At 39.6% G+C, this 27,860-nt stretch overlaps 1 protein-coding gene across 1 annotated transcript in view; it reads right to left on the bottom strand.

The window, feature by feature from the left end:
- Positions 1-27,860, bottom strand: part of LOC122802353 (E3 ubiquitin-protein ligase SH3RF3-like) — a 2,381,113-nt gene that overhangs the window by 332,788 nt on the left and 2,020,465 nt on the right. The window contains exon 7 of the mRNA XM_044071989.1: positions 15,253-15,362. Within this exon, the coding sequence (XP_043927924.1) occupies positions 15,253-15,362 (110 nt within the window). The remainder of the gene's footprint in view (positions 1-15,252; positions 15,363-27,860) is intronic.

Genomic DNA, 27,860 nt, shown 5'->3' with positions numbered 1-27,860 from the left:
TCTAAAAGGGGGTTCATAGATGTCCTTGTGTAACTTAGAAGATCCAAATATTACCGGAATTCTAGGGGCTGACATAGAAAGATACTGGAAGGTATCTATGTCAATAGAACCTTCCAGAAATAAATCATCTAGTGTTCTTCTAATAAAACGATATGCAGTATGAACTTGATTAAGGCTGACTGGAGCATACACCTCAGATTCAAGATGTTGACGCATCTTACTAATGTATGTAGACTGATTCATGAAAACTAAACCCCCTCCCTTGTCCGGTTTCATAACTCTAATATCACAGTCATTTATTAAATCAATATATTGCTTCTCTTCTATAGTGATATTAGTGTTAGATACCTGTTCGTGAACCCATTGATCTAATAACCTTCTCAAATCTACTTCACACATTTTTTCAAATAACGAGAGTGGAGGCACAAGGGGGGGATTAAAAACACTAGAAACTCTTAATGTATTAACAAGTGTAGAATCGGCTTCCATTAGAACTGCTAAATTCAATTTACGTACGTAAATTTTGAGGTCAACAGTCATTTAACAAAATTCATTCATTGGTATGGAACAAAAGAGAGTCCCTTAGCAAAAAAATCTACCATACGTCCACAAATAAAGCAGTATAATTAAAAATTTTAAAGTCACCATGTGTACTAAACAAAATTTGTGGCTCATTAGATGTAACTGCCATTATCTCCTCCTCCTGTTCTTTCGGTTGTTTCTCCAGTTCACCTGTTGTCTCTGGTTCGATCGATTGTTCGAATTGTTGTGGTTCAAATTCCTGCCCATTTGAAAACCCTGATTATTACACGGTACATTAGAACCGTTACTATTATCAACCACTTGGTTATGGGATTGAGGTTGATTGTTTCTAATTCTTTCACTTCTACGCAGGGGTACATCTGAGTTAGAATTAGACCTAATAACCACATTATTGTCATTGTTGTTATTGCTATTAGAAACATTATCAACTCTAGAAACCACATTATCCTGAAATACATCTGTGTGTGCAACCAGGGGGGGGGGTATGCTTTGTTTTGAGCATATGCTAAAACGTCTCTGTCAATTTTCTTCTTTTGTGTAGTTAACAATTTATTAATAGTAGCGTCAATGCTGGAATATATCCTGCAATAGTCATATTTATACTGTCCAAAATTAGGGTCTCTACAAATGGAGTGCTCCAAAATTTCAAGGTCAGTTTTGATAGTAGCAATTTCAGTGTTGTAGAAATTAACTAAAGCTTTAATAAAATCCACAGCTTGTCTATCGAATAATGCCAAAAGCTCCATATGGAAAGAAGAATTAGCAACTAACCCCACAGGGTATCACCACTGTCATAGCCCTTTAGGGATAATTTTTTTGGCTAAGCATTCATCTAAGTAAATCTAAGTAATTATAGATGTGGCATATTCATGTGGCAGGTAATGCATGATGTGGCATATTCATGCAGCAGGTGATGCATGATGTGGCATATTTATGTGGCAGGTAATGCATGATATGGCATATTCATGTGGCAGGTAATGCATGATATGGCATATTCATGTAGTAGGTAATGCATGATGTGGCATATTTATGTGGCAGGCAATGCATGATGTGGCAAATTCATGTGGCAGGTAATGCATGATGTGGCATATTCATGTGGCAGGTAATGCATGATGTGGCATATTCATGTGGCAGGTAATGCATGATGTGGCATATTCATGCAGCAGGTAATGCATGACTTGGCATATTCATGTGGCAGGTACTATTCTGATTTGTAATTAGGCCATGCCTATGCATGTTATTCTTTATGGAGTAACCCTTAAGATCATTCAAAGGAGGAGACTGAGGCCATGGAAGGTGAATCTCAGTAAGTTATCAGATGACCTGATTCCAAGATGGTTTCTGCATGGCAGTATTGCACAGACAGAATCAGTGAATCAGGTACTGGATGTAGCCAGCCTCTACACGAAATTGCATGCTGTGCTGGAGGATGGATCTCAGGAGGTGATACCTCTTTGGTCATCACATACTGAAATAAAACACCACTAAGGAGTGAGTCCTAGGCTGCACTTTCAATTGCAGTCTCGCCTAGATAAATATTTGAGTATATCCTGCTGTTGGAGTACCATGCCTGCATTTGGCCACCAGGAGTCTGTCCATACTTTACTCCTTGCCTTCATGCAATGGCTCACAATGTTTCTGTAAGAAACTGGGGTTTGGTTTCTGGCTTTTGGGTACTGTATGGCACTTGAGGTGCTGGTATGCTGTGTACATTACTTCTGCCTTGTACATATCTACATTTCACTGCAAGTTTTTATGTTCTGTTTGTGCTGGTTAGGAACATAGCCAGTGTATAACCATCATCAGGTGCTGCTGTGTTGTGCACAAGCCTTATTGCATGCTATATTCCTGTGTGCACATTTTTCAGCAGTCCTTAGGATGCTGCTGTAATTGACTGTATGATAGCTTCCAAATGGGCACTTTAGACCGAGGTCAGTTATTGACCCTGCCATTAAACATTATTGTACCATTACACCAAATATAGTATGTTTGGTCTTATATGTCATTCCCACGTGAAGTGCATTTGCCCTCTTGTGACAGATTGCATGTGAGTATGTGGGATGTGTGTGTGGTCTACTTCCCTTTCCATTCAGTTGCCAGTAATAAGATACAGCTGTGAGAGCTGAACTAGAAGTAAGGCTGTGCATTGGAAAACTGAAGTTTTTGAAGGGTGGCATTGTAAAATAATTCTAAGAATTATACTGGCTGCCAGAAGATTTATTCAGTCAGTACTTAATGAAATAAACCCAAACTGTTCCCCGGAAAGTCTGATAGTACAACTAAACCTTGCACACTTTGGCCACATGATGCAAAGACAGGATTCAACAACAATAGCACTGATGCTGGGAAAGACTGAAGACAAAAGAAAGGGGGGAACATCAAGGGCTAAGATGGACAGAGAGTATTACTTAAGTAATGAACATTAATTTATAACAACTTAAAGAGGTAGTGGTGGAGACAGCCTTGACATCACAAAGTGTCAGACTTGACTAAGCAACAAAAAGAACAACAAACTAAGAAAGTTACAGTGGGCAGACTGTAACCCCTCTATTTATAACATTCACACAGTTAGCTACCAGTGAAGGAAGGATTAGATGAAATATAAAGCTGCAACATAAACATCTTGCTCACCCTAAAGTGTCAAAATTAATTATTTTTTCTTTGAATGCAAGAGAGTCACAGGATCTTGGTAGCAATTGTTTGAATATTGAAGTTTTTTTTTTAAACGTATAATTGCTCCACATCATGTATGACTGAAAAAAGGAAATGACAGACAAAAATGAAATAAAATGTATTTGGTTAATATGGACAGGAAAAGATTGTAAAGTGTATGCTATGATTCCTTGTGAAAAATACTGAAATGGACAAGATGTGGACTGAGAAACTCAAGATGAAACTGATGTAATGCAAACAGAAAAAGAGCATAGATGTATACTGCAGGACCAATCTTGAAACAGTAACCAGTGACCATATAGCCCCTGCTAGTTACAGATCAGCCACAGAAAGCAATGCATAAAGTCTCAGTTTTCCAAAAATAATGACTTTAAAAATGACACCAGCATCATATAAATGGGCAGAATGCCAAGAGTAAGGAGAGCTCCTTGAAAACTGACACAAGTTATTAAATATGTTTTAATGATTATTGACAGCATTAGTTGAAAACTGTGTCCATTCATAAGATGGAGAAATTACTTAGCTAAATTAGTCAGTAAGAACGCAACATCATCAATGATAATGACGTAGAAGCTTTGCAACATTTATTTACTTATTTATTGTTGTTTGATTACCAGGAAAGTCCTACTGATTGCGTGCCCATTTTCAGCAGTGGCCCTTGGAAAAATCCTCCAAAGTATTACAAAAACATTTAAGAACAATAATTTTGCAATCTTCACAAATAATACAATAAAAACAGTAAAACAAATCTACAGTTTAAACAATTATAACAAATTAGACACAATGTGAAAACATTGGTTAAAACTGATACAACTTGTATGACAATGATTTAAAATTTAGAGAAATTCTGTCTATTTTAGAGAAATTAAAGATAAGTTAGTATAATATAAACAGGAACTGCAATATGGAGTGGGAGAAAAAAAAACAGGATTGCTGCATATTTAGATAGAAAGTTAGGGAAGAGAAATTGAAGTAAGGAAGTGAAGAAGGGGGAGTAAGGGGGAATAAGGTATGAATAGGTACTTTTTCATATTTAGGGAAATAGTTTATCCTGCGGTTGAGCAAGAAGACAGCCAGATTTTGGAAAGGAAGTCCTTCAGAATGGTTTTAAAAGACTAGGGGATACAGGTAAAGAGTTCCAGGCCTTGTCAACATGGTACGAGTACAGACCGTGCCCAGCAGAGTTGATAGCTTTGTGGACAAAAAGGAGTTTTTGGTCACTGGATCATAGTGACCGAGTGGGAACATAGTTATGTAGAATGGTATTTAGTGCTGAACAAGCAGATGGATTCTGGACAATTTTATTGGTGGTATGAAGCTGAGTATATATTAGTTAATGGGGTACTTCTAACCAAATTAAGCTTTTTGGTGCTATACAGTGGTGGGATCTCAATGGGGTATTTGCTGCAAAATTTAGTCCATTTATTATATCATTGTTCAAGTTTTGCTTTTTGTGATGCCTGGAGATTAGTAAGGATGGGGGTTCCATAAAGTAGTGAGGTGAGAAGATAAGTAGTGGCAAGTGTAGTTTTAGTTGCATTGGTGAGAACGTTTTTGTCTCTGTAAAGCATTCCTAGTTTGTGGTGATTTTTTAAACAATCGTGTATATAATGATTGAGTTTAAGATTATCATCCAATATCATCCCTAACAATTTGCTATGGGATGAGACTTCAATGGTTGTAGTATTACAAAAGAGGATTTTTAATTTTGTTTTTCATGTGAGCGGGATTTGGGGAGCAAAAGTTTTTTTTCTGTGAGGTTGAGCATGAATTGTGAATTACAAAGCCATGTTTCAGTACCTGTTAAATCTTCCTGAAGAAGTTTTTGAGATGCAGCAGATTGTCTGATGTGCATATGAGTGTGGTATCATCTGCGTATTGTGTAAAGGAGTGTGGCTATGTGGGGAGTGTTAGTGAAAGTTTAAAGAGGATGGGACAAATGATAGAGCCTTGTGGTACATCAGTGGTGAATTGGAGGTATGGAGAAAGGGTGGAGGGCCATATTACGACTAATACTTATTGTACAAGTAACTTTTCAACAATATAAGGGTGGGCTGAGATAGACCTAGAGACACTTGAAGTAGAAGTTTGCTGTGACAAACTGTGTCGAGGGATTCAGACAGTACAGAAATGAGGAGGAAACTAGCTTGCCATTATGTGTAGCTTTATTGACAGTATTTATAAAGGTTAGAAGTGCAGAATTAGTACTATGGGGTGGATGGAAGCCATGTTGTATGGGCGAAAGGAGCTTGTCCAGCAAGAGGTAGTTTACCAATTATTTTTGGATACATCATTCAAGTATTTTGGAGAGGGGAGGTAAGATTGTTATAGATCTAAAGTTAATGATGTGTGTTGAATATCTTCCATTATGTGGAGAGATAATGTGTGATTTTTTTTACTGAGAGAGGGAGAGTGGGCTTCCTGGATTGGCCTATTTATAAAGATTCAAACAGAATGCGCAATGCTATTGGCTGCTATTTTAAGGTACTCACTTGGAAGGTCATCAGCTGAAGTAGAGCATGGGTTGAGTTTGTTTAAGAGTAGCATTATATAGAATGTGGGCACAGGTTAGAAGGTAAAAGCAGATGTGGTGACGTGGTGGTTGAGCAGGGTTGGGATTAGATGTTGGTTAAACCTTGGTTAGGAACGCTATATTATCCATAGTTGAATTCTGTTGTATTTCTGAGTGGTGAGTAATTGGGAGAGGGATTAGGGCTGAATTTTTAGCCAGAATGTTAGTTTTCTTTAATTGCTGACCAGTATTTTTAGGGCTGTGTTTACTATTGTTCTGAAAATTTTTGAAGTATAGTTTTTTGACTTAATTTATTTGCATATAAAACACCTCATTGCAGGAAGCAGTTGTTAATATACAGAGAATTATGTAAGCACTAAACAATAAGTTGTAGAGAGCAATGCAGGATGCTGGCTGTCAGCGAATGTACAAGGAAACAAAGAATGTGTAGCAGTTTTTTTTCCACATATCTGTCAGGGAACAAATAAAAATAAGTCAAGGGGCCTAACATATATTCCCAATTGAGTTCAAGCACAAAGATGCATATAAGGTGATTATCTTTGAGTTTAAGACTTTGCTTTAATATTCCTGCTGAGTAATGCTACTAAACATTGCAAATAGCAAATTTCGATGGATTCATTTTCATTAAGCAGAAGTATTCTGTCTTTCCCTTTCAAAAATGACTATTCACTATGTAACCTGAAGTGCAGATTATCAATGTTCAGAATGGCAGTCATGGCTTATATCAGATGAGTGATGACGCCAGTTATGTAAATGACAGAAATCAAAAGTTGACCCCATGTGAATATAGCATTTCTTCTATCACTTCAGTCAAGTATGTTATATATTATTCTTGCATGAGTTTCTGTTGTAAACTGGAGTACAGAAGAACACATTTTGTTTAAGTCAGTGGAAATTATATGTGCCAACAGAACTGGAATGGCCAGTATTATTATGTATCAAATACACACTCTGATAAGAAAGGGATGGGGTTTGGTGCAGAGAGCCAAAAAATGCTTTCATAGAGAATGACTTTATCATGTTTGCGGCACCAAAGGCATGAGATTTACAGCTGCAGCCACCTGTTTTGTGTCTGATGTTTGGCAGAAGTGAGACAACATCTGCCTTAAGGCTGTAAGTCTGTTCACCCAAGTAGTTATTGTCAGGCACCATCATTAAAATAATACACTTTAAAAAGCATGCACACACACCACTGTTAGATGGCAATGAAATAAGAAGCCCCAGCCATAAAGATACCATAATGAAGGTTAGTGAAAAAGGTAATGAGTGATCCAAGTCAGCGATCCTGACTTATGTTATATAATATACACTCACAACGGCATTCATCTGCAATATCTTCAGACAAACATTTCAGTATGTTTCTGTTTAGATGTAATTTGACTAGGAATTCATGAAAGAAACAAATTACATCATTTCTTTGCCACTGTGACAGCCATCTATCAAGTGTCCCCTTAATCAGAATTTATTTTGTACAAGGAGTGCTATAATCCAAGCAGCCATGAGTGTATTTTGTGGTCTTGATGGCATCCTGGCAATAAGAGCTTTTCTGTTTTATGGCCTAACACACCCCTAATGGTGACATTAGTTTGTGTGTCTTGTGTGTCACTGTAATGGCCATCCATACGCCCCTTGTCCATGCATGCGCCCTCTCTCTACATGTGTTACTACTGACTTGATTATTCATGCCAGAAGCATACAGTTAGTTCAATTGGTGCCCTGTTGAATCCCTCAGATTGGTGTCCCCTCTTAATATATAAAATGACCACACACAGCGTGCTTCAGCCTTGACTATAAATGCAGTACTGACATTGATTTCTGAAGCCAAAATGTCCTCATGGCTTCAGAAATCAATAACAGTACTACTCTTCTGGACCATCAGCACCTGACAGCTTGCATCAGGGGCAGCTGCCCCCTTCACCCACCCTATTGTTCATGCCCACGTCTACCTTGCAGCATCTCCTCACATTACCATGGGCTTGTGGTCTCCAGATAAGGCCCTGTTATCAGAACAATGGCACAAGCACAGTGGGAACCACTGTCCTTCCTCTCCTTGATAAGGGCATGCCAAACACTTCTTGCTTGTGTTGTCAGGTAGCTGGGCTGTTAGTCAAACTTAGGTCACCTGTTTGGTAGTCTCAGCTTTATCGCCCTATGCCAGTGGCACTGGCTGTCTTATAATTTTAAAATCTTAAACAAAAATGGTGTAGTGATGGTGTTATATAAATTGCTGAGATGAAATTATATGCTTTAGGAAAATGATAAATTGTAAGATTTGCTGCAATCAAGATTTTTCGAATAATGAGCTATCTGTAGTAGAAATATCGAGTAAACGTGTTAAACATTATTAGCCTTTTAAGTCCAAAGTATTTTTAGATGAGTATGCAGGTTGGGACAGAACTGAATCTGCATTTTTTTCTGACAGAATTTAAATAATTTGAGTTTTAAAGAGAAAGGCGTGCAGTCTGCAATTGTAACAGTTAAACGTGTAAACATCAGAAGAGAGCAAAAGAGACAAAGAGAGACAGAGACAGACAGACAGAGAGGGAGAGACAGACAGACAGAGAGGGAGGGACAAACAGACAGAGAGGGAGAGACAGACAGAGAGAGAGAGATACAGACAGACAGAGAGGGAGAGACAGACAGACAGAGAGGGAGGGACAGACAGACAGAGAGGGAGAGACAGACAGAGAGAGAGACAGACAGACAGAGAGGGAGAGAAGGGATGTGATGTGAGTGAACAAGATGCTAACAGGAAAAAAAATAAAAGGGTGGAACTGATGCACAGTTGCAGAGGAGATGCACTTTGAAGGTAGTCACCCAAAACCTACCCCAAAAAAGATTTTTTTAAAAGAAAGTCGTGGACTCCTGAAGCAGACTGTTTAAGCAGATGAGGGAATGTAAAAGGTCTTTCAAGTGGGCATAAAACAGCTGGAAGCAGTTGGAAGGGGTTTAACAACCCACGCGGAAGTAGGCGAGCAGGAATTAAATGTACCGAAAAAGCCTAACTAGATAATTTAACTACATTCTACTGTCATAAATTTATAGTTGTAACAAAAAAGAAAAATTGAAATTCCACTTTTATGATCTGTAGTTCCATGAATAATACCTTGCACTAAGTGTAATTTGCAGTCATTACCATTGGTTTGTTACAATTTTAATGCATCTATGTACAAGCAAAATTACAGCACGTTCTGAGTACATAATTCTGAACAATACAAAAAGTCATTCAGCCATTTAGATAATTAGTGGATTTAAGGAGAAATGCAAGTCAAGGTGAACAGGTTTTCTTGGTTTATAATATCAAATGCCATCAATATTTATGTTTTCTCATTGCTCAGGTAACTCAGACTCTGGCATTTTCTGTATTTTCTCATGAAATATTAGAAAATAAGGGTCTTTGTGAATGATGCAATAGAAATGAAAAAGGGAGTGGTGAGCAGATGATGTAAACAGTAAGGGAAGTGCTTAATGAAATACCACAGGGACTGCTCATGATAAGTCATGTCTTAGACTTCGTAATTGTGAAAAGAATGCTGTATTGAAAACTTGTACCGGCTGTGATTGACCAAGTGTACAAACTCTTGAATTTCAGTCCTGAATTCTACACATATTGATCAGCTACCTACCAGTCAAAATGTGCAAACAAGTACTGTATGTGATTTTGTTTAAAATATATTACAAATGTTACCTTACAGACTGCACACATCACACATATATTCAAGCTAGAATTATCTTCTTATCAACTGTTGCACAAACAGGGTATTCTGTAGGTTTCCTAATTGTGCACACAATGGCTAATGTATATTTAAATATCATATATACCGTTACTAAGACTTTTATGGGACTGCTACAAGCACCCGTGTTCCAAGACTACGTTTCTGCAGTCAAGGACTCAGGCATCTTACATTTTGCAGAGCAGGCCACTCGTGTTTGGACTTGACTACATGTTCAGGCAAGGTAAGACAGCCATGCAGAGTAACTGGAATGGCCATGCCTGCTTCAGAGAAAGTAGATGAGTTTGAGCAAGGAAAGTGCAGAAGCCGCAGGGAGGAAGGAGATGGCAGCATAGCCTATGGCTTCAGGAAGTGACCGGCTGTGGGTGGTAGGTTTAGGGAGGGAGGAGTATTACGGTAGAAAATGGGAGAAGACTTTAGGGGTAGGGAGCAATCATGGGCTTTAGGTTTAGGAAGAAGGAGGGTACTTTAGGGTTAGAGACTGGAAAGGGAGGTTTTGGGTTTAGAGAGTGGGAGTGGAGTTTTAGAATTAGGAGCAATGGATAATTACATAATTATAAAGCAGAGAGCTCTGGTTAGGGTCAAGGACAGGGTGGAGGGTTAGGGTTAGTATTCGTGTTCTGGCAGGGCAATGTAGTTCAGCAGGGTCAAACTGTGGGAGGGTTAGGTATTCAACTTGCATTGGGTTAGTGAGGGTTAGAACATTTGCCATTTAGAGCAAGTGGCAAGGAGCAAGTTTGGAACAAGCTATTATCAAGTGATCATTTGTAGTAGACCTTAGGCCCATTTCAAAACTGGAAAGGATCTTTGTACCAGAACAAATAAACACATGCAGCTCTGAATTATGGGGGCAGGTCTAAATAAGATTTTGAAATGGTTGGGCATGCGAGTTGAAATATTGTACCTGAGGTTCATTTCAGACAAATGTAAAGTGCTGCTCTTGGCTCACAACAATTATGGTGAAAAATAGCAAACATGGGGAAAGGAAGTTGATGGGACAGATGAGCAAAAAAAAAAAAAGGTGTGGATCAAAGTGGATTTAACCACCAGGAACAGAATACCAGCAGAAAAAAAGTACATTCTTAATGAGACAGATTCCAGCATCAAACTATTACTTAAACATCACTAGGCTCTGATCAGGCTAGAAATTAAGTACTGTATGAAATTCTGAAGGACATACCAGGGAATGAATATCAGGCTTACAAAAGAAGTCCAGTGTAATACCACAAGAAGAGTATGTGGATGGAAGGGAAATGGTATGACTAGAAACTAAAGGTAACACAGCTGTTATCACAGGACACAGAAGAGAAGAACATGCAAGTTTATGTTAGGAAGGTGGGAAAGGATCCCCATAACTGAAGGATGGAAGTAGAGGGTACAAAATTAGGAGGATGTGGGTAGTAACTGCCCAAGGAGGTTCTGAAAATTGCTTTACGATAAGGAATGTAGACATACTGAAAGGATTATCAGAATGGGAGTAAGACACTGAACCCACTGTGACACTGAAAATGGTCAAAGGGGAAGACAGGGGTAGAAGACCAGTAGAATGCTGAAAACAATTAAAAGACAGACAAAACAGCCTATCTGTTTCTGCCAGTAAATGAAAAGCAGTGTGAGGTTGGGACCATGGGTAATTCCACAAAAATAATTCACTCTTCTGTTTATTTAAATTAGCCAATCACCTAGATGCTATAACAGGGTGGTGCATGACAACCACCTCTTTCATCATGTGGATTTTTGTCATCTTCTCTGTTGTAGCAAACATATTATTCACCATACACAGCTAGATGCATACCACTACAATGCAGCAGCATAGACTGAAGTGCATATGTGTGGACCATGCACAAGAGGGACAGAAACTGCTATAACATGGATTGCTGAATGGATGTTTTCATCCTGTAATATACATATGTAACATTATATTATACTGGCCATATTTTATGCTGCCAATACATTCTGTGGAGCAGATTTCACTACATGTTGCATCATGGATACTAAATGTGAGCCACACCTGCACTTGTAGTGTGTGATGACCATATGTTACTATACATGACTGCTGTGTTGACTTCCCACATGTAGTAATCAGTAGTCTACATTCACCTCATGCAGTACCTACTGTAGTGTTGTTCTTTCAAACACACACACACACACACACACACACACACACACACACATTCACACACACTATGCACATAATGTGTCAGCAGTCCCCTTTTATAAATTTCTCCAAACTTTTTGGTTTCTAATACCATGATGGGAATGGTCCCCATTCCTAAGTCAAAGTACGATTAAAGTTCATGAAATTAGTATTGTTTCACTCTTTGATGTCAGCCAAAAGTGCTCTTCTCAGCACTCGCAATGTGCCCAGTAATGACTCCTTCTGCAGTTTGTATGGGGTTACATGGATTGGTAACATATGTAAATATGATTGTAGATTCTTTTTTATAAGTCCCATTGCTCCAACTACTGTTGGAACTGTCTGGGTATCTTTCTTCCACATTGCTCTCATTTCTGCTTGCAGATCCCGATATTTTATGACTTTGTATCTTTCTCTCTATGCAAGATGCTGTAGTCACTGGGTGTAGCAATTTCAATGATCAATGCTACTTTTGTCTTCTTTTCTTGGACCACTATATCTGGTTTTCTAGCATTTATCCTTTGAACTGTTGTTAATGGGTGATCCCATGTGATATAAACTTCATCATTTTCTGTGATGCTTTGTGGCTCATATTCTTTGTGGCTCATGTTTCCAATGTTTTTCAGCCACTTCAATATAATGTTTGTGCAGTCCCCTTGTATGTCATTGCTCATGTATGACTTGCATGTGTTCTCCTTTAATTACTATTTCCTTTACAGTTTATATGCTGTAAATATACATCTTTTGTCACTTGTAAAATGCATACTTTTTAAGCACGGTTAGCTGAAGTACTGTAGATATGTGTGTGTTATTACTGTCCCCATTCTGTACGTCCTCTGCAGCAGCAGCAGCCTGACATTTGTACTCCCCCAATCTTTGCCAAGTCACATGTTTGCATATAGCTTCAAGGTTAGTTGCTAGGTGTGCTATTCAGAGGACCACTGAGGAGCCCAGACCAATTTTCTAGCTGTGCAGATCTCTTTCTGGTTAAATGATTCATTGTTATTACAGAGTAAGCAAATAAAGGCTGATAGATTACAGGGAGAAGCTTGTTAACAGAGCCTTTATCCTCTATTTTACCTACCAGACAACGGCAAACAGAGAGTGTGGGAATTAAACCAGGAATAAATGGTGCAAAGCTTAGCCTGAACCTTTGGCACTAATCTGCCCTCTCAAGCATTCATCACTGGCTACAGAGTGCAAACAGACTCTTTGGATGGTATGGACATCTCAGCATATACTGTTGCCTGCAGGGTGGATGGGTGGCCACTGTTAGCCTCTGACTCCTTTAGCCTGTTGCTCCAGTGTCCAGGTAAATAAATGATCCTGAACCAGTTTTACCCCTTTGTTTGGCAGAGCTAGCTGCAACCACTTGGTGTAATCAAACAATATGATGCCTTGTCAGCTCACTGTATTTTGATTATAATTTTTTGCAGATGGCCTTTTTTACCCCTAAACTGCTTCTAATGGCATGTACAGTAATGTGCTGCATTAATATAGTCCCATGATGTTTTTTGTTACAATAATGAAGCCATTCTACCAAAGTCTCCACTAAAATTGATATCTTTCCAGAGGAGGGACTAATTAATTAATTAATTAGGTAAGAGAACCAATGAGTGCAATGAATTTTCAAACATTTACTTGCTGTTATTTGCAATCATAAGCCATCTTAATTAAAACAGGACGGGGGGGATAGGATTTGTGTGGCCTACATCAGTAATGGGTGCATGCAGTAACTGCAAAGTAGTTTACCATTAAATTAGGATGAAAGGGTAGGGCTGAAGCTAACTGGCATCACTTATGGTAATGCAGTATGTTAGCAGCTCCACCTGATTAGGGCATCACAAAATAAAAACTATTTAAATGACAATATAAATGCCACAGTTAGAAATTTGGCAGTTAGCACAGAAGGTTAAGGCTCTAAGCTCTTAATGAGCTGTTTCTTGTAGCCAGGTATAGGGGGATTGATTCCTTCCTCCTCCATTTACTAATGTGTGACTCATGGCATGTCCCTTACTAGACAGTGTTTGTTGCTTTGCTCCTGGAAAGGGGATCTTATATCCAGTGGGCTTACCTGATCAATAAATGTATATGCAAAAATAAATAAATAAAATAAAAGTTCCCTTCACAATCTCTCAATGGCTGAGGTGTTACTAGCCCTGATGGGTAATATTGAGGACAGTACATTAGTAGGAATTGTAATGAAAAGCAAAAGAAATTCAGCTAGAAGGCATGCTTGGGAGGGGAGGCTGATCAAAGAAAAGTGACTAGTGCTCCTTTGTAGGTCAGAAAGAAAGCATATTAGATGGTGGGGTCAAACGTAGTTTGCAGTGTGGATGCTACTATGTATGGACAATTATTAACAATTACAACTTAAATTATTGATTAGGTTTCCCTTTCTATTGCCTCAGTAAGGTAAAGTTGTGTATACAAGCAGTAAGATTTGTGTATTTAGAATGTTGATAATAAACATTGTGTCACAATAAATGACTGCATCTCTTATCATTAGCAGATGAAAAATATAGCTAGATACATAGCTGAAACGAAGAGCTGAGTACAGTGGTATCTTTGGTGTCCTTCATTAGAAAAAATACTTTAGACACAACCTTTTTTGGTTTGTGTCTTCTTATCCATGGCAGTATCAATATTACGTAGCCAACTGCACTGATGGACCTTTATAGAACTGTTTGTCTACCTGGATGCCATGCATCTTAGCACTGACCTCTAGTTTTATCTTCCATATATAGTGACAACCATCAAGAGTTCTCAGTCCATACTCATCTTTCCTTATCCTGTATATTTTACATTCTTCTGAATTAGTCTTCTCCCAGGAATAGAAGTTGTCCTTTCATACTCTGAGAACATTAGCCCTCATCCATTCATATCTACCTCTGAGCCACTTTGGTTAAGATATTGGTCTTGATAGAAAATCTAGACTCTGCAAGGTGAGAGTTGATGACAAAAGAGCCGCTATCATGTAGTAGTGTTAAAAGAATATCTTCCATTCCCACCCCCTTCCCCTGCTCCACAGTTTTTAAAATACACACACAACACACACACACACACACACACACACACACACACACACACACACACACACACACACACACACACACACAAGCACATACATACACATGTGCTAGTGCACACACAGACATGGACAGAGACATTCATACATATTCACACATACATGGACATATGATGCACACACAAGCACTTGTAGACACACACACACACACACACACACACACACACACACACACACACACACACACACACACACACACACACACATATGTATGCACTCACACACACACACACACACACACACACACACACGCACAAGAACACAGACATGCACATACATACATAAACACAGACATGCACATGTGCTAGTGCCTACATACAGACATTCACATATATTCACACATACGTGCACATATGGATGCACATACACAAACATACACACTCGTAAATGCAGACACATGCATATGCACAGACACACACACACACACACACACACACACACACACACACACACACACACACACACACACACACACACACACTAACATGCATTCACAGATCAAGATACATAATGAGAGGAGCATAAGTCTTATAAAGCAACGTACATATTGAGTGGAAGTTGGAGCTTCTGTGACACTGCTTGATCTCCTACGGTGCTGCTTGCTCGAAGTCCCATCGCACCGACTGCCATAGCAGAAGAGAAGGGAGATGGTTCCTAAAAAAAGGTCAAGCAAAAAAGAGAGAAGGTATTACTGACTCCATTTGCCAAACAGCTCTGGTTATTACTACATTAAAAGCACATTCTCTGTTTTCCATTTTTGGAAGGGTTAGATTATTTTGCAATTGAAACTTTAAGAACATATAGAACATATACAAACATATTTGTGTATCTAATAGTTTCTTCCTCCTTAACATAACATGAGAATTGTGCTGTCATCTGAGTAGTACTTACATACCTCATAACCTTCATTTCTAAATTAAAAACTGAAGAAATACTTCATTAGGATAGACGAGAAGAAGCCTAATAGTTGTCAAGTTACTTTCGGAAATACATTTCCTTAGCAATAAAACTCACAAAATCATTTCCATTAAGAGGCATGTCCCCCATGGTCATGATTCATGTGACATCTTTTTAAGACCCCTAGATCTTTATATACTATCGTCTACAGTTATAACATCCCACTAAAAAGTTGCTTACCTGAGAAGAATAGTGTTCAATAGAAACATCTACTACCAGTTTATGGCAACCAGTAACGCATCACCCATTCAACTTCTATGAGAGGTCCTGCTGTAAGCATCAGTCTCAGTCCGCAGTGAGCCAGCAGCATGCATGGCCTTCCTCATGGGTACAAAAGGGAGCCACTGACAGAAATTGACAGAGCCTGTATATTACAGCACAGATAAGTGCAGGATCCTACAGGGTTCTGGCTGATATCACTAAACTCGCATGCTACACACCTTCACAGACAGACAGGCAGACACACACACACACACACACACACACACACACACACACACACACACACACACACACACACACACACACACACACACACACACACAAGCAAGCACACACACACACCCACACACACACACACACACACACACACACACACACACACACACACACACACACACACACACAAATTCTCTCTCGTTTCTCTTTCTACAAATTTTGCTTTAACTGTGTTTCTTTGTCTTCTGTCAGTCAAGTAGAATACATCTCCCACCACTCCAAAAAACAGGAAATCAGACCACCACACCTTGAAAGTCTGCCCAGCTACCATGCTTCTTTCTTTCATATTAGATGAAGAAATTCTTGTTATGGGTTCCGGAAATCCTATGCCTTATGGACAAATATTGGAGGAATGTTACTCAGTGTTGAGGAATATGTCTGTGGATGTTAAGGTAGCCACGAACAGTTTGGATAATGCCATGTTGAAATGTATTCCAAAAACAAGAGTTTCTAAAAGAATATCAAGCAGATGTGATTCAAAGCAGCATTATTTCACAGAAGTGAACTCTTTCTTTGGATGTAGCTAGTTATGCAGATTTGTAGTGTAATTTGTGAGTTGAACAGTTTTGTTTTAAATGACAGCAAACCTAAAAGGTGCTTTTAATCAAAAGATCTAATAATTCGGGTGTTGGCCCTACTGCATTTTATCTTTTCGTTGAAACACTTTTAAACAACCTGTCAGTGTGAAAAAACTTCTTTATAACATGACAGCAAAGAAACTTGTGATGTGAATAAAACAGACTATTTATTAAAATTATATGTTTTGAAATGATCTGTTGATTATTTTAACATTAATAATTCACATATAAAAGAAGTCCTGGTCCAGAAAGAAAGAACTATATCAAATATATATATATATATATATATATATATATATATATATATATATATATATATATATATATATATATATATATATATATATATATATATATATATATAGATATATATATCAGAAAGGGAGGCACTACAAAGAGTGGTGAGGGTTGCAGAGAAGGTGACAGGTTCCACCCCAGGATTCATGAAACTTGCGCCAGGCACAGGCATAGCGTATGCGGTATAATGCCAAACATGGCCACCGAGCGATTCAGGTATGATCCAATTCCACGTGCACTACCGGAGTACGCCAGATCTGCGCAGCCCTTGGCTTAGGTATGCTAATCACCCCATGCGCAGTGCTGCACCATGCAAATGAAGGTACATAGCAATTCATGAAGTGGTGCAGGCGTAGCATAAGCCCACAGAAATGTAAACCAAAAAACACGGTTTACATTTTTCCAAACAGAACATCGGAGCTATGAAAGCAGACCAGACTCATGTATTACAAAGTTAACATATGCCAATGGCTAAATATACAGCCAATGGCATAAGAAAAGATGCACAACACCTAAAAAACAACATTTAATGTCATGTCCACAGTAATGCAAAGTACAACCGCAGGGCATGTGTGTGCAAATGGGAACACAAAGAAAATATATACAAATTTCATAAAATCGCAATGTAATACAAATCATGATTTCACCATAATACTCAATGGTATGCATGGTACACCACAACCAAGCTGCAAGGGTTGCTAAGGGTCTGTGACAGTGTTTGGCACGGTAACTAGGAATTAGTAGTCAATGCCATGCAAATGAGGCAGGTAATAGTGAATCGCAAATGTCCCGCCGGACTAAGGATGTACCATACGGCGTAGCGCTACAACACCGAGGAGTGGCTTAGAGGTATACATGACATCAGCAGTGGGGTGTGCCACCGTAGCTGTAAGCACATTGGAGCAATGCAAATCTGCCTTGGCCATTGCTAAGCAAAGCCACAGGACAGGGATGGGGAGGTAGGTATAGCATCATTTAGCTGAGAGCACATATGGTGCCCGAAAGCGCATGTGTACGGGGAGGAAAACGTGCCTGAAACACGGTAAGCGGATGCATGTGCCGTGCACCATAGCTCAAACAGAAAGGTCAGGGGAAGAAAATAAGGAAATGCTGCAGTAGGGTAATTGGAGTACAACTGAGCAATTAATACCTATTAACTCACAGCGGGCAATCGACGGCAGCTGACAAGTCTTCTCGCAGAAACCTGGAAAACAGGATAGGGGAGGTGTCAGATTGCAAAGAAAAGAGAACTGTCATAGCAGAGCAAAGCAAACCTGCAGTAGACCGGCCATAGAACACATTACACAAGATAAGCCAGGTGTAGGAAAGTACAAATGAAAGCAGGCTGCTGATGCAGAAAATGGGAGGTGAAACGTGAAGAAATGTAAAGGGAAGGGCAAGAGGTAATCCACGGCAGCCAAATGTAATTCAACACCAAAGGCACCACAATAGTAGTTCCTGTCATAAAACACATAAGATACCCTGTAGCTATGATCATACATACACACCCTATGACATCATCGGTGTTCACAGCACAATAGTATAAAGCGTGAAAGCACCCCACACACACCTGTGTATTCCCAAACACTGCACCATAGGTGTAAACATACGGGGAACTTTTACAATGTACATGTTGGGAGCTGTCATAGCTGTGACTCATCTTCATGTGTTAGAGACTGATGGTGTTGTGGAGGATAATGCTGACAACCACCTCAGGCCCCAGAGGAGGAGAACAGTGTTCAGACCAAGGGTAACCTACCAGGGGCTACATGATCTAGAGATAGTAGAGCATTACAGGGTGGACAGGGACATCTTACAGCAAATAGTTGAGCTGTGCCAGCCACGCCTGAGGTATGTGTAAGCTTGCAAATACTAGCCATAGGTACCTTTCAAAGGCCAACTGGAGATATAATGGGGATCTCACAGGCATCAGCATCCAGGGTACTACACCAGTTCCTGGATGCCATGATACCACATGCCAATGAGCATATATACTTCCCCCGAACTCAGGAGGAGTTGGCCAGCAATATGCATCTCTTCCACCATGTGGCAGACTACCCGGAGGTACTGGGTGCGATAGACTGCATGCACATACATATCAAGTCACCACCTGGTGAACATGGTAGGCGCTACATAAACCGCAAGGGATACCACTCTATCAACTGCCAGGTCATGTGCAATGCCCAGGGCATTATCATGGATGTGTGTGCTGGCAGCCCTGGAAGCTACCATGACTCCCACATCTGGCATGCCTCACAGCTGTATCAGGTATTTGTCAGGGGGGACATCCCACATGGCCACCTTGTGGGGGATGCTGGCTATGCACTGGAGCCGTGGCTGATGACTCCCATCAGAAATGCACACACACCCATGCAATAACGCCATAATGAGGCACACGCACAAACCAGAATCATCATAGAGCATGTGTTCGGGATGCTGAAATCACAGTTCCATTGTTTGGACATATCTGGTGGAGCCTTGCAGTACTCTCCAGGCACGTGTGCCCACATCCTCATAGTATGTGCCATGCTGCATAATATGATCCTGCGGAAACAGCTGCAGCAGGGACAAAATGGTGAAGGCCCTCACAGCCCACCGCAATTGCCAAGGCCATCACAGGCACAGAGGGATTCAGACCATGAACACCCTGTGCCAGCCCCAGAAGGCAGACGGAGGCATGCCCAATATGCCTACGCCTTGGCAAAGAGGGAATGTATAGCACATACTCTGACAGTGTAGGCCCTATGGACTGGCACACCTCTCCACCTGCACACACAGTAAAATGGATGGCACACACACACATGACCACCTGTAAATTGTAATGTATAGGTGGCCTAGTGTGTGAATCCTACATAGGCAGCCCTCAACCATTGTACACACAACAGCTATTGGAACAAGGAATGTTAACACCTGAACAGTACACACACCTATCAGCATATGTTGGTACTGTGTGTATAGGTTCCTAGGTACATCAGTAGGTACACGCTCGCTTGTCAGAGGCCATTCATCAATCAAGGTAAACAGTGTCTGCTGTCGCCACCACATCGAGTAACCAACTGCCGCTCAGTGGAGCAGAGCCAATTGCGGAATCCATGTGTGTAATCACTGTTCCCCACACACTCTGCATGGATTCCCTGGTGCGTTAATGAGGGGCTCCATATAATGTAATCATGGATGTAGTGGCAATGCATAGGGTATATCCATGACAGGTATCTGTCACCCCAGCATGCTCCACCTACGGTTGTGTGAAGGTGTAGCACATTATAGTGTGTGGCTCACTGTGACATACATACCCAATGCTGGAGCACATCCATTATACATCACTTGGACATACCATTAATAGGTCTCATCCATATGTAAACTAACTGAGTTACCCATTTGATCGCAGTATGGAGTAACAGCCATAGTACAGTCCACAAACAAAACGCCATAACACGTGTACAAATCCCAGATGCCTAAGTGGTAAATGCAGTGACTGTCGTGCATGTTCCCAGTCACACGTCCTGCAAGAGATGTAACGTAATCCTGAAGGCACGAATAATGCATGTTGGATGCAGGTCATCAGATCATGTTTAGCACGTTAGCGGGAATATGTGTTGCCCAGTGCTGGTAAGCGTCTTTTAAATATGACTATACGGATATGTGCGAAACAGGGCTAAGCTTCTCTGAATATTGCGCAGATTACGGTCAATCACGGTCATTGATGTCCAGAACAGGTGAAACCAGCATTATTCATCCCTGTACTAATAGTGCATGCTCTGAAGGGTAAAATGGCCACTGCCAGGAGTAGAACATGCAATCATGTACACAATCACCTAACACTAAGCTACCCAAGATGTACCAACTGCAGGTGTGTAATGTGACAGGTTCAAACTCAAACGCGTGGAGTCCAGGTAACAGTATACACTGACATGTACACAATGAAAGGTGTATTCTGCCTGTCACTCTCTATGTCATATATATATATATATATATATATATATATATATATATATATATACATACATATACATAATAGAGATAGAAAGGGTGATAGAGAGATATATGTTGATATATACGGATTCACCTATATCTGCAAATATGTAGATAGGTCAACGACATGTACACAACCATGGAGGTACAAATAAATAGGATACTGCCAACTATGGAATGTGTCACATACCGACATGCGGAATCACGAGGCTGAAAGACCGAAAGAACACAGTACCGGAACACTAGAACCTTGTGTAATATTATCACGATATTGGGGGACATTTAGTTATCGCTGCCGGTGTGGCGGTCCACGTAGGTACTGTGTTCAACTGTGTTTGTGATTGCTGTAGTTTGTGTATGTGTGTGTTGAGGGTGCCGTGTGCGTTTCTGTGGGACTGTAATGTGTGTGTGTGTGTTTGCATCATGTGTCTGTTAGTGCTAACTCAGAGGTAGATCATTACGGCAGGTGTGGTTATAGCTGGCCGTAGGCATACGGTTACCACCTGTCCCACTTTAAGAGGGACAGCCCCTCCCTGGGCAGTTGTGTCCTGACAAAAAATGTTAAAAAGGGCAAATGTCCAAGATTGTAGGACATAATTATGTCCCATATATTATGTAATACTTGCATTAAATAGTTATGCCTGTATCTAAAAACGTAAATGTTACATGAAACATGATAAGTAGCTAAAGTGCTACAAGAATAAGTATGTATTCAGGATAAAAGTATGTGCTATCCTGTGTACTGACCATGGGTATGTGTCGGCCTGTAAACACTGATGTGTGTCCAGCAAATGTCCCACTATGGACATTTGAAAAGGTGGCAACCCATGCCAAAGAGGTTCAGTGACCAACACAACTGCAATGAGTATAAATATCTGTGACAGAAATACACAGGACAGCTGTCATTTAGTAACATTCCTTTACATATCACTGTATTTCTGGAGGTATGGAAGTATCAACCTCACCTGCATACTATATAGAAACCAATTAACAAAGGCCCAATGTATAAGCCCGTAACAACCATAGTTTCAGTCTAACTGATAGGTCTTCAATTAGGGAAGGAGCCCACACACATATATGGAATAAGTAGAAATGCAGTCCCCACAAAACTGTATATGCTATGTACACACACCTACATTTCTCACACATGAAACAATAGCAATACAGACTGTAATATCATCACAAACATCCACTCACTCAATTACATCTGCAGAAGCGTTAATATACCTTGTGAGAGACACATTTGTAAAGGCGCCATGTGAAATCGTAGCTGTTGTATAATGGAACAGACGGCAATGTTACAGCTTTTGTTTGCAATAGTCCCTTATCAGACGGTTGAGATGACAGGTACACTCACATGTAGAACCACATACTCTAGCCATCACACACAATCCACGGGGGACATGAATCCAAAATATCCATGTCTCTACAAATAGCAGTTGCAATTCCACACAACAAAACACATACAGGCCGTCTCCCCAAAGGTAGGGAAAAAGGGCAATGCCCAAGTGGAGAATTCAATTATACCCCACTGTTGCCGCATAATTGGTGAATGGAGTAGCTGCACAGCTGATGTTAATGTAATAATTTACTCAGGAACACCAATTGTCGGCAGGAAACCACATGTTACAGGTATCGACGTATATAAGGATGACTTGCCAGACATTCAAACCGTATGCTCATACCATAGAACAGTTTAAACAGTAAAAGTGTCAGAGAGATATTTAGGAAAGTTCGGAATGCTAACAAGGAATGTAGAACACTCAGTATGTTAGTGTATGTATAGCCTGTTTTGTATTAATTAAAAGTGTCCGCAGTGCATAAAGTGGGAAGAGGTATTATGTAGTGATGTCTTGCTGAGCATAGTAACGCTTGTAGAAATTGTGTGTTCTGCTGTGGGCCACAAGGTAAACATCACAGACACCACAAGGGATGCTACATGAGGGCTTTAAACAGAACAATCCCACACCACTCGCTGTCAGTGGTAGGGTATGTCCAACAATTACGTGCCATAGCAGGGGATAGTTTATGTTGATATACTGTCACAGTAGGCATGTGTATGGGCATATAATGACAATAACATGCCTAAGGTGGTCCTGCTGTGCAAGTATGCTTTGCATTATGGGATAATATGTAAAATATGTGTAATGTACAGTATTGTAGGTAGATATGTCAGATATTCTACACAGCATAACAGTTATATCATGCAAACAAAAGGTATTGTCTATTGGCATGTACAATACACAATAACAGGATACATATGGCTTGTAGTCACGGGACACTGTAACAGCATGATAGCTATTCGAAATGGAAGAGCTACTCAATTAACCATGCACAAAGGATGTTTACCTAAGATCAAATAGCTACTATTTATATATTTTTAAATTAAGTCTATGCTTATACATCTCATGCTTTGGCAGTCTTGCAGCTTTAATTTATTTAATTTATGTATTCATTGATATTCATCTAATTATTTAATTATCCTATTACATTTTGTATATATAAAGTCAGGATTTGTTTGTTTGAATTGTGTCTGAGGAAGTTGCATGGGCGACGAAAACGTGTTTGTACTGAAGCGTTTAATAAATTTCTCATTGTGCAGTTCGCATTGGATTTTTGACTTGAGTGCCTTATAGTGACGTTGGTTTACTCCTTGTGGCTGTTCCATGCTTGTTTGCTGCCTTTTCTGGAGGTTTGGTCATTTTTTTGCAGCTTCGTTTTTATTTTGTTTGTTATGGAGGCAGGCTTGGGAACCAACACTTCTGGTGCTTCCGGCGCTTTTGTGGAGGAGGGTGTAACGGCTGTTCCAGCTGACACGCGCCAACTCACGGGCCAACTCACCTTGCTAGTTCAGCTCCTAACACCGTTGAGTCAAGGGTTGCAGTCCGTTCTGGTTGAACAACGAGAGCTCTTGAAATTTCTTAAACCCAGAACGGCGGGTTCTTCTAAACAAGGTACTTTTAAAGACATGAACAGTCATCCGGACGCTTCAGAGGATGTGGAATTATCCAATTTTCTTAAAACTCCTGCTGTCCTTAGGGAGCTCAGTGACAGTGTTCCTACCAGTTCAGGACATCACCAGTCGGATTCCGGAGTTCATCCAGGTTCTACATTTTCCAATTGGGTTAAACACCAGCCAGTGTTCCAATTCAATGAGAATCACGATAATAACCCTCTTGGTGGTTTATCTTTTGCTGACAATATGTGGACATTAGAACATAAACTTTACAGGTACAAGACTTTAGAGTTAGACAATTTATACTTAAATGAATGTCTCAAAAAACATATTGTACCTAAGGGTTTGCGGGTACATAAATATCCGAACAATGTTATTTGTGGGAGTGAATTTCACTCAGAATTGATTAAGATATTTGACGAATGTGGCTTTGGGATTGTCAGAGCCATTATCAAAAGAAATGATATAGAAATTAAAACCTTGTTACAAGAGATTTTCAAACTAAATGAAATTGTTACCTCTGATTTAAAGTTTACAATTGATGCTGAAAAACGTAAATATTATGTTCTAAGGACACAAGTAGATCAACAGTGTAATATAGTTTTAAACCGGAAATACAGGAAGCTCAACAGGGATATTAAGGAATACCAGGAAGGCAGGCAGTATCCCAACCCACCCAATTCTAGGGGTGACATATCATTACAGCAGGGCTACAGAGATACCCCTAATTTACACAACATACAGTCTCCTAGACAGGAGTTTCCCTCTCCCCCACCACTACATCCATTTGATGACGAGACTTATTCTGACCCTGATTTTTTACCCAGGAGATCAGAACGCCTTCATCAGCAGGCTTACAAACAGCAGGGCCAACAACATTATTCAGCTCCCCACTCCCCCCGATTAGCCGGGGGGGCCAGGAACAGGGGGTGGAGAAGGGACCAGAATCAGGAATGGTAAAGGTTGGGAACATAGAGGTTACAGCTCTTGGAAATTATTCCAAACATACGCTTCACGGATATCATATTTACAACTACAGTGAAGCAGTTATTACTGATCTTTGGTTTTCCTTATTTACAAAGGGCTTCAAGTTTGTACCTAGTAGAAGGTACAACATGGTTAACACTATACTTGATGTTAAACTTTTTGTGCGTAAACTTAATCTCCAGCATCTGTTTGGATCTACCAATATGGGCCCTGGCCTTATGTTAAGAAAATCCAGTACCTACAACCCTCCGTTACATCCCCAAATTAGCAATTTGGAAAACAGGATAGTGCATTTGATACGGAGCAGAGTAGGGAAGTCTACAAACCACTTCAATCTTACACAGGCAGAGAGTGTTCTTGCTGAGCTTAGTACTGATTCATCAGTCTGGGTAATGGAGCCCGACAAAGGGGGGCGGTACGGTCATTATGGAACAGATCATGTATGAGGCGAAGATGCATGATTTATTAAATGACACGTCCAAATACACCATTGTTTCCCTAAATGAGGTACACATGTCTTATAAAAAGATTGATTTAGTTATTCAGGACCTTTTGGATCAGGAAGTCATTGAACAGGATCTCTATAATTTCTTGAATAATTTACACCCGAAAGTTCCCACCATCTTTGGGGTGCCTAAAATTCACAAAAATGCTATTGACCCTCCTTTGAGACCTATTGTGGCTGCCCAGGGGTCTAAAACCCACAACCTATCCAAGTTTTTGGATTGGAAGTTAAAGCAGTTATGGGGCAAGCAACAGCATCTGCTAAAAGACTCATGGGAATTCCTACGGGGGATAACCAGTGAATTTCATAGACCTGATTTACTGTTTGTGACCATTGATGTGGTGGATCTTTTTTTCAGTTATCCCCCCTAGTACAGGGTTAGCCTGGATGGAAGAGGCCCTTTGGGCATGTAAAGGTGTTACCAACAATGATGTGGTGTTGGTTATGCATCTATTGGAATTGGTCCTCAAATATAACTATGTGTATTTTGGTGGGGAATATTTTCAACAGATATCGGGTGTTTCTATGGGGGCCAATTGTGCTCCGACCTATGCCGACATTATTTTGTCGGTATGGGAAAATAAATTTGTCTTACATAGTGAATTTTCCAAGTTTTGGATACATTACACCCAGTTTCTGGATGACATTTGTATCTTCTGGACAGGACCAAGTCATTGCATAGAAGAATTCGTTACTTATTTACATTCGACCACTGAATTTTTAAAATTTACACATCAAATTTCAGTTGATCAAGTCAATTATTTAGACGTAACTCTCTACAAACATACTAACTGTTTCAGTTCCTGTGTATACAGAAAGCCATCATTTTCTAATAGTTATTTGCATTATTCTAGTTCACACCCCAAATTCCAAAAAAGGTCTATTGTCAAGGGACAATTTGTTAGAGTCTCACGTATGACCTCGGACGATCACAACTTTAGTATTGAATGTGACAAACTTAGCTTGCTGTTTGTGGACAGAGGATATCCTATTTCTTTGATTAAATCGGTTCGTGAAGAGGTTAGCTCAGCCAGGGGCACAAGATTTCATCCCATATTGGGAAGAGGATGTATTGATGTATGTTTGGAAAATACCCCTACCCCTTCTAATTTTACAAGTTCAAATTTAGCATTTGTTACAGCCTTTAGTGTAGACGCAGGTCACATTAGGTACATTGTACAGAAGGAAATGGAGACCTTTAAGGAATTTACAGATTTGAATAACCTTAAGGACCTGACATGTAAAACTGTTTATAAAAGGGGATTTAACATTAAAAATGTTTTGGAACAAAATATTTATGTAAATACTATAAACCGACTTAGAAAGGGTACTTGCTATGGACACTGTAAACAGTGTAAATATGTTATCAACCAGGAACATCTATACCTGGAAAGCAGGAATAGGAAGATCTATGCACAGAGATTTTATAATTGCAACTCTGCAGGTTTAGTCTACTTGGCTGTCTGCAGGTCTTGCCAAGCATTTTATGTAGGCAAGACCGAGACAGCTAAAGAGACATTTACTGAACACTATTATGAGATTCAAAAGCAAAGCAATACCAATGCCTTTATAAGCACACCTTAGTGTGCCAATCTGCCTTTTTCATGTTCTACGTGCTGGAATCAGTACCAAAATGCTCTAGGGGAGGACATTGGGAAGCCAAGTTATCACACAGAGAGACATGTTGGCAGATTTTGTTAGCCTCTAACAAAGCTCCGGGTCTTAATGACCTTATTTCTATTATGCCCTATTTGAAGCTTAGAGCTGAAATATTGTAACTGAATATATGGGGTATACAGAAATTGGTATATTTTACATATTTAGAATTTTTACATACACTGTGGTAAGATCAAAACCTGCATTGGGTATAAACTGTATATTCTTGCAAAATGCTTGAAATATTCACAGTGTTTTTTATTTTAGTTTAATTTTTATTTTTAATGTTTATAATATGATGAATGAAATTTCATTGCCTTTGTATTGTATTGCTTCCTAGTGTGTTTTATATTGCCTTTAAAATATTAATGGTATAAATATTTTACCTAAGATCAAATAGATACTATTTATATATTTTTAAATTAAGTCTATGCTTATACATCTCATGCTTTGGCAGTCTTGCAGCTTTAATTTATTTAATTTATGTATTCATTGATATTCATCTAATTATTTAATTATCCTATTACATTTTGTATATATAAAGTCAGGATTTGTTTGTTTGAATTGTGTCTGAGGAAGTTGCATGGGCGACGAAAATGTGTTTGTACTGAAGAGTTTAATAAATTTCTCATTGTGCAGTTCGCATTGGATTTTTGACTTGAGTGCCTTATAGTGACGTTGGTTTACTCCTTGTGGCTGTTCCCTGCTTGTTTGCTGCCTTTTCTGGAGGTTTGGTACACTCAGTA

Source organism: Protopterus annectens, chromosome 5.part0 (assembly GCF_019279795.1).
Source record: "Protopterus annectens isolate FY-2018-M chromosome 5.part0, PAN1.0, whole genome shotgun sequence".
Taxonomy (NCBI): domain Eukaryota; kingdom Metazoa; phylum Chordata; order Ceratodontiformes; family Protopteridae; genus Protopterus; species Protopterus annectens.
This window is presented reverse-complemented; position numbering and strand designations above follow the sequence as displayed.